Source organism: Clupea harengus, unplaced genomic scaffold, assembly GCF_900700415.2.
Source record: "Clupea harengus unplaced genomic scaffold, Ch_v2.0.2, whole genome shotgun sequence".
NCBI lineage: Eukaryota > Metazoa > Chordata > Actinopteri > Clupeiformes > Clupeidae > Clupea > Clupea harengus.
Genome location: NW_024879997.1, coordinates 25,317 through 34,127, shown reverse-complemented (window position 1 = coordinate 34,127; position 8,811 = coordinate 25,317). Strand labels below are relative to the sequence as shown.

General features: G+C 47.3%; 1 protein-coding gene across 1 annotated transcript; it reads left to right on the top strand.

Annotated features, from left to right (window-relative positions):
* Positions 1-3,128: 3,128 nt before the first annotated feature.
* On the top strand, positions 3,129-5,736 carry LOC105900443. Its single transcript, XM_031573000.2, has 4 exons — positions 3,129-3,366; positions 3,432-3,503; positions 3,593-3,671; positions 3,909-5,736. Exon 4 carries the CDS (start codon positions 4,741-4,743, stop codon positions 5,734-5,736), a length of 996 nt encoding a protein of 331 aa, XP_031428860.2. The 5' UTR covers positions 3,129-3,366; positions 3,432-3,503; positions 3,593-3,671; positions 3,909-4,740.
* Positions 5,737-8,811: the final 3,075 nt, after the last annotated feature.

Below are 8,811 nucleotides of genomic sequence, written 5' to 3'. Positions count from 1 at the left end.
GTAGTGTACAGGAAAGGTTGAGCAGTGGGGACTGCATCGCACCAGGTCACTTAGCTTTTGATGAGCTTCCAGACAATGTAGAAATTCATGGACAGACCTATCATGTTGTTAAGTGCCTGTCACGATATGGATATCTGAGACAAGTTGGACCTGATGGCACAGACTTACTAAAGCTCTCTGAAAGACTGCTTTGTCTGTCTTCTGATGTAAGCCATGCATTGCTTACCATAGGCAGCCTTACAATTGCTGTATTTAGGGACGAGAGTGGTAGATATGGCTTTTTTGATCCCCATTCTAGAACACCTGATGGATTCCCTGCTGAGTATGGCACTGCTGTGATGTTGACCTTTGCCAACTTGAGTGATATGATTGGTCGACTGCTTGTATTCTGGGCCCTGGTGGAATCAGCTGCTGATGAATGGTTGTATGAGCTCATGCCATTATTGTTCACATCTGAAAACCATAGACAACAGCCAAACTCCCTAGATGAAAATGTACAGCCTCTTCAGTCTGGAGAGTATCTAGCTGCTTCACTGAATTTACCTAGTAAACGTAGCAAAGACTACAGACGTAGAATATTTGTGAAAGTACAAAACAAATTGTCGAGCAGAGAGAAAAACACAGTTTCAAAGCAGCAAAAGTATTATGAAAGGAACAAGGCAAAGAGGTTGGAGTATGAGAGAAACAGGTATGCAAACTGTATACAATACAAAAGCTATAAGAAAACATATATAACAGAACGTTACACGCAAGAACCCAATTTTAAATTGAGACAAAAATTATATGTCAACAGCCATTATTCCCATGATCTGAATTATCGCACAAAGCAGAAAGCATACATAAAGCGCCGTTACTCCCATGATATGAATTTCAGATTGAGGCAACAGGCTTACATGCAGCAGTGTTACTCCCATGATATGAATTACAGATTGAGGAAACAGGCTAATATGCAGCAGCGTTACTCCCAGGATATGAATTTCAGACTGAGGAAAAAGACTTACATACAGCAGCGTTACCTGCAAGATGTAAATTTTCGTTCAAGGCAGAAGTCGTCCATGAGATGCCATTATGCATGCAACACCATGTACAGACAGACACAGAGAGAAAACTACACTAATAGGTACAGAAATGACCCATACTTCAGGCATTATCGTTCTCTACAGAAAAAGAAGTATGCACATGTCAATACAAATTTTCAGAGAATCCTTCACAAAATGCGATGTGCTTTACAAATACAGCACAAGTATCATCACTACAATCTTAAACGCCTGTCTGGACTACAATCAGACCGAGAGATTGAACAAGAGTCCATGTCAACAGAAAGCGCCCTTTTGCAGGAAGCCATTGCATCCTTTCAAATGGAAATAAAGAATGGACCTACTTATGTTTGCACAGTTTGTCACAGAGCTTTGTTTCATAATCAGGTAAAGAAATGCAACCATGACAGTTATAAAAGGAATATAGACATGATTGGTAGATGTTTAACAGGGAAGTACGTACACAAATGCAGGCGTGACTGCAAAACACTTGAATCATGTTGTGCCCCTGAAGAGAAGAGAGAGTGGATTTGTCATAGCTGTCATGAGAATTTGAAGATGGGGGAAATACCGTCCATTGCTGTTATGAATATGCTACACCTATCACCAATTCCTCCCGAGCTCAGTGATCTGAATATACTTGAGAGGCACATAATAGCACGATACATACCATTTGCTAAAATAATCAGTCTTCCTAAAGGCCAGCAGAAGTTAATACATGGTGGGGTTGTGTGTGTCCCTTCAGAGGTGGAATCAACAGTCAATGCATTGCCCAGACCCAGTAGCCAGTCTCAGCTTTTGAAAGTGAAGTTGAAAAGAAGAATGAATTATACAGGGCATTACCAGTTCCAAACAATTGATATGAACAAAGTACTAAGTGCCTTATCAAAACTGAAAGAGATACATTCAGAGTATAAGGACATAACTATAAGGGATGATATACCAGCTTTTGAAGATCCAATGAATAGCTTGGCAGATGAGAGTCACATTAATGATGACATTCGTGCAGATATTGCAGATGCAACTAATCTAATGGAGACTGACACATGGGATGAGTGTGACATGACAGACACAGGAGGACATTCAGGGACGAACAGCGCATGCAATCAGCCAAACAATGAAAACCCTGAGTTAAATGATGCCCAGGATTCACCTGACACTGAGCAGGACACTAATCAGCAGAATGGTGGATGCTCAATAGATTCATGCTTACAGCCATCTGATATTGCACAGGAAATGATAACATTTGGTGAGGGTATATTCAGTGTGGCTCCAGCTCAGGGAAACAAACCAGTGAGTTTTTTCAGAGTTCCCAAACTAGAGGCAATGGCTTTCCCTGTGCAGTTCCCCACCGGAATGAACACTTTGGATGTAACACAGAGACTCAGGAAATTAACCCCAAGCAGATATTTCAATGCACGTCTTTTTTCTGCTGACAATCGTTTTGCTCTAGACTCCAATTACATTTTCTTTGCACAATTTATCACAGAAATGTACTTAGCAAATTCTAGTATGTCTATACAACTCCGTAAAGGGAAACCTATGACCAGAGATGGGCGCAAAATAACTGCAAAAATGCTACAAGACAAACGTGAAGTGGAAAAACTGGTACGCAACAAAGATGCCACTCAATTCATGCAGCCTTTGAGAGGAACACCTGCCTACTGGGAAAAAACCCTCAGAGACCTCTTTGCAATGCTTCGACAGCTAGGCACCCCAACATTTTTCTGTACATTTAGTGCTGCAGAAATGAGATGGCCAGAGGTCATACAAACAATAAAGGCACAACGAGGTGAGCAGGTAGACGTTTCTGAGCTTGACTGGGCTGCCAAGTGTGAGATTTTACGGAGTAATCCTGTCACCACCATGCGCATGTTTGACAAACGTGTTGATGCACTGCTGAGACACCTACTCTTATCACCTGCTCAGCCCATTGGTGAGGTCATAGACTACTTTTTTCGGGTGGAGTATCAGGCTAGAGGATCGCCACATATACATCTTTTGGCCTGGTGTCAGAATGCACCTGTATTTGAGGAGGACCCAGATGAGAAAGTGTGTGAGTTTGTGGATAAGTACATGTAGCCTGGGCACCAGGTTAGGACTAGGCTCCATTAGTCTCCCTCCATCGTTTGTGCGCTCTCTTCCCAGTGCCAATCACGTCACTAATTGGGGGGTGGAGTGGGCATCTGGTAGGCCACCTAAATGCCGTAGAGGTAGGCGTGTAGATATATATATAGACACCTGGGGTCCTTATGCCGGTATGTTATCACTCTGCTGCTGGCACTGGTGTGAGGAAGCAGTGATGTGGGTGCTGTCTCGAACTACAAAGGTATGTCAAAGCGGTTTTCCTTGATTCTGATTCACAAGCATGCTAAGAAATGTTTGTCTCAATAGTGTGTATGGGGAAGCAGACGCTGATTGAACCGCGGTGTACCAGTGTTTTGCGTGATCATTTCCATGGACAAGGTACGATAATGTAACGGCAAGCATAACCGTTGTTGTACACTGTTTTTAACTGACAGATTGTAATATGATGTGTATTTGTTTTCACCCAGCACCCGCTGGGTATTGTGGCTGTCGTTGGGTACCTGCTATAAACGTAGCGTTCCTTGCATCCGGTAACGTGAGCGGCAGGTACGTCTCTGAGTTATGCTCTGCCGTAGTGGTGTAGCTCATTTGCCCGGAGGAATGTGCATAGATGCTATTTCCCTGGTCGCTTTATAGCGATTTAATAGTAGGCCTGCCTTTTATATTGACCACTTTGTCATGTGGCATCTTTATCCTGTTTGTTGTGATGAATAAATCTAGATCATGAATTGTATGCCAATGGAATGTGATCAACCGGTATTAATTGTCTGTTTATGTTTTTAGACTGTTTAACTGCAACCAGCATTTGGAGTGTTGCTGTTGCTGTTCTCTACACGTATGATTGTGGTGGTGATTATTGTTTAACTAGATTTTGGTTTGTTTTTCCTCTAGCCTGTTGATCGTAACGAGTATTGTAGTGAGAGTGCAGTTATTGTACATCACAGGCTAGAGTGGTTTCATCATTCCTTTGTTTTGTCCCCCCTCCCTCTCGTGTAGCCAGCCTCGGTGGTGGTGGAGCCAGGGTAGCATACAGGGCCCTTCTGAGAAGGCAATCTCCCTAGTTCCCCCTCTTGCACTTAATGTATAGCTTAGACGTGTGACAGGAAGTTGCTGTGAAGCATGAAGTCTTAAGTCCTTAAATTAAGTTTATCAGAGTGACATTTAGTTGCAGTGTGTCTATAGACAGTGATCACGTGTGATTGGGACCCTAACCCTTCTAGTTGTGGTTCTCATTGTCTTCTCTGGCTCCTGTGCCGTTAGCTTGGCGATTCCCCACTGTATTCCCTTGTTATTTATTTTACTGTTGACCAACCAAACCAACACTTTAATACCATGTATTAATAAAAAAGACTATTTTTATACTTTTCCAAGAACCTGTGTCTGTACGGATTATTGAGACAGAGTTCCCCTTGCTCTGGCCTTAGCACAGACAAACTGAGATCAAGGGGTGGCGTAGTCAGCTGTACACTAGGGGGCGCTACATTTTGGCGTAGTCGGCAGGACGCTTTTGTTAATCTTTGAAGTGTTGTTGGTTGGTCACAGTGAGCAGCACCGTGGGTGTTTGTGTTGGGGTGTGTGTGTGTGTGTTTGAGTGTAGAGAACAGCAACTGGCAACATGAGTGACCTGGAGGACAACGATAGAGGTTCCGAGGCACAGCAGCTGCAGCAGCTACGGCAACAGGTGGCACAGCTACAAGCTGAAAACAATAGACTGTCAGGTGCACAAGGAGTTGAGGATGCTGGTCCCCTGCCAGTGCGAAGAGAACAGGCACTCTATCTGCCCAGAGAGAGACGGTGCCCTAAGTTCTCTGGCTCCCGAACAGCTGGGACCCTTTCTATTGAGGAGTGGACTGAAGAAGCACAGAGCTGCATTAGGTCAAGGTACATGTCCGATCTGGAGAAGGCAATGTTTTTGTATGATCACTTAGAGGGCGAAGCCCGAAGCGAGATCAAATATAGACCTGTTACTGTTAGAGAAAACCCTACAGAAATGATTTCAGTCTTAAAAGAGGTGTATGGATGTTCTAAATCATACGTATATTGGCAGCAGCGCTTCTTTGATCGGAAGCAAAAAGAAACTGAGTCTTTGTTTGAGTTTTCCCACGCATTAATGGACCTTATGGCAAAGGTGAAACAGTCCAAACAGGATTCAATTGCTAATGCAGACATGGTCCTAAGAGATCAATTTTGTGAGAATGTGCGGGATCCGATGTTAAGAAGGGAACTTAAAAGAAAGGTACGGGCTCATGAGGGTTCTTCTCTGCTCGATGTAAGACAGGAAGCCACTAGGTGGGTGGAGGAGGGACAGACAAGTCGCGAGAGGACTTCTAGCGCCCCGGGACGTAGAAGTGAAGCATCTTATACGTCTCAGTGTGACGCCACCGCTGCTCAACCCTCCGAGATGGCAGAGTTAAAAGAAATAGTTTTGAAACAACAAGCCCAACTAGATATGCTGGTCCAACATCTAGGGCAGCCTACCAGTAAATCTCGCGCCCCGCAGCCATATAGGGAGGGCCGCTTTAAGCGTGCCCTGGACGGTCAGCCTATCTGTATTAGATGTGAGCAACCTGGACATATAGCCCGGTACTGTCAGTCTGCCCCCCCCTTCTAGCAACCGTAGACCAGCCCCTCACACATTTCCAGATTCCATCGAGCAGTCGGTGCCTTTTGCCCATAGTTCACGCAGCCAGCCGGGAAACTAGAAATTCCCAGTGTGCAGAGCCACACACTGGGAAGGGAGAGTTTTGGCTCTGCATGTTCTTCTTTTGGACAATTAGTGGGGAAATGCCCTACGGGCTTTGCGACATTGTGAGAAGATCCAAGCCATCTTCAATGCCTCCAAGCCATTCAAGGTTAAAGTCCAGGGGAAGTCTCCGGTCCGCCTTGGGGCTGGTGCCCTGACTATGGTTCCAGTTACATGCCCCCAGTTAGAGACTGCTGAGTTCTTGTTTGAGCCATTAGGCGTTGAAGATGGGCAATTGCCTGAAGGTCTCCTGGTGTCTCCCACCCTCGTCTTGGCCAAAAGGGGCGTGTTGTGTGCTCCTGTAATTAATGTCGGGTCTACCGACGTGTGGCTTTCCCCTCGACGCGCCATTGGAACTGTGCAGGCAGTGATGGCGACCTCTGCTGGAACCAACTTTGTTGATGTTGAGCCTTCCTGGGACGAGTGCTCCGCCTATGTCTCCACTCAGGAGGCAACCACATGCTCCAGCATCCCTGAATCTTCCCCCCCTGACTTTGAGGGCCTGACTCTTCAGCAAGCTTCCAAAGCCAAGGCCCTCTTTGCCCAGTACGACGATATCTTTTCTAAGGGTGATGGAGATCTGGGATGTACATCTCTGATCACTCATGAGATTCCATTAGTGGATGATGCCCCCGTCTGTCAACGTTACCGTAGAATCCCGCCCACGCAGTATGAGATGGTGAAGGCTCATATCAAACAGCTCTTAGATAGTCAAGTTATAAGAGAGAGCAGCAGCCCGTACTCTTCCCCAATCGTTCTCGTCACCAAGAAAGATGGGAGTCTCCGTCTCTGTGTAGAACTACCGGCAGCTGAACTCAAAGACCCGACGTGATGCCTATCCCCTCCCCAGGATAGAAGAGTCCTTAGATGCCCTGTCCGGGGCAAGATGGTTTTCCACCCTCGATCTTGCAAGTGGGTATAACCAAGTCCCGATGGCAGAGAAAGACAAATCGAAGACTGCCTTTTGCACCCCGTTTGGCCTCTTCGAATTTAATCGAATGCCATTTGGGTTGTGCAATGCTCCCGGCACCTTTCAGCGCCTTATGGAGCGCATGTTTGGAGATTGCCGTAACCAATCGGTCCTTTTGTACTTAGATGATGTGATCGTATATTCAGCGACAGTGGAACAACACCTTGAGCGGCTGGGGGAAGTGTTCACACGACTGAAGAAACAGAATCTGAAGGTGAAGTTGCCAAAGTGTCAGTTCTTCAAGCACCAGGTGACCTACTTGGGGCACGTGGTCTCATCAGAGGGGGTAGCCACTGACCCTGCGAAGATTGAGGCGGTTGAGGAGTGGCAGCGCCCAGGTCACCTAGCTGAATTGAGATCCTTTCTTGGCTTTGCAAGCTACTATCGGCGGTTTGTCGAAGGCTTCTCCAAGATCTCAGCCCCGCTACACCATCTTGTGGGGAGGCTCATTGGACCACGGCGAAAGGGGAAGACTCCTCCAGTTCCCCTGACAACAGCATGGGATGAGGGCATGTGAAAGGGCATTTGAGTCATTGAAGGAGAGACTTACCTCTGCCCCAGTCTTGGCCTATGCCGACTTCAAGAAACCCTTCATTCTGGAAGCCGACGCTAGCCATGGAGGCCTGGGGGCTATCCTCTCGCAAGAGTATGACGGGAAAGTTCGCCCTATCGCCTTTGCCAGCCGAGGCCTGAAACCCACAGAGAGGAATATGGAGAATTATAGCTCCATGAAGCTCGAACTTCTCGCATTAAAATGGGCCGTGACAGAGAAGTACAGGGAATACCTGCTAGGGAATCACTTCACTATACTTGACCGATAACAATCCTCTCAGCCATCTGCAGACTGCCAGGCTGGAAGCCATCGAGCAGCGTGGGCCGCTCAACTCGCGTCCTTCAACTTCACTATCAAATACCGCCCAGGGAAGAACAACCAGAACGCAGATGCATTATCCCGTCAGTACCTGGACCGGTTTGCGTTTGGGACTGAAGTCCCCTTGCTGGGAGCTCTCGCCGATGTGGGCCAGCCGCCCGCCGCTGAGGGCCATTGTGAAGAAGTGGTGGCGCTGCCTGGCCGTACACCTCAAGACCTGCGCCTATTGCAAGAGGCTGACCCAGTCATCGGGCCGTGCGTAAAATATCATCAAGCAGGCAGACTACCAAGAGCTGAGGAGCGGGCGTCTTTGTCCAACTCTTGCAGGGCACTGCTGCGGCAATGGAGCCGTCTGGTTGCCCAGGAGGGGGTATTGTACCGCTTTGTCCATGCCCCAGGTGGAGGCCCAGAGACTTTCCAGCTGCTCCTTCCCCAGTGCTTGCAGGAAGAAGTCCTCCGTAGTGTCCATGACAACCAGGGGCACCAGGGCACCGAGAGGACCCTTCAGCTGTTACGGGATCGATGTTTCTGGCCGAACATGACCAGAGATGTTGAACAGTGGTGCCAACGATGTCAAAGGTGTGTACTAGGGAAGGCTGTCCAGCCAAAGGTGCGTACATATTGGGGAACGTTGCAGGCTACCCAGCCAAATGAGATTCTAGCTATTGACTTCACCTTGTTGGAAACTGCAAGTGATGGTCGGGAGAACGTTTTGGTCTTGACTGACATCTTTACAAAATACTCTCAAGCTTTCCCCACCAGGGATCAAAAAGCCCCCACCGTGGCCAAAGTCTTGGTCCAGCAGTGGTTCCATTGTTTTGGGCCCCAGGCCGTATCCATTCAGACCAGGGGCGGAACTTTGAAAGCATGCTGATTCAACAACTCTGCCAGATGTATGGTGTACAGAAGAGTAGAACCACACCTTACCATCCCCAAGGTAATGGACAGTGTGAAAGATTTAACCGTACCCTGCATGACCTGTTGCGCACCCTGCCGGCAGCTGAGAAACGACACTGGCCCCGCCACTTGCCACAGCTGACCTTTGCTTACAACACCACACCTCACCAGACTACTGGCCACACCCCATATTATCTCATGTTCG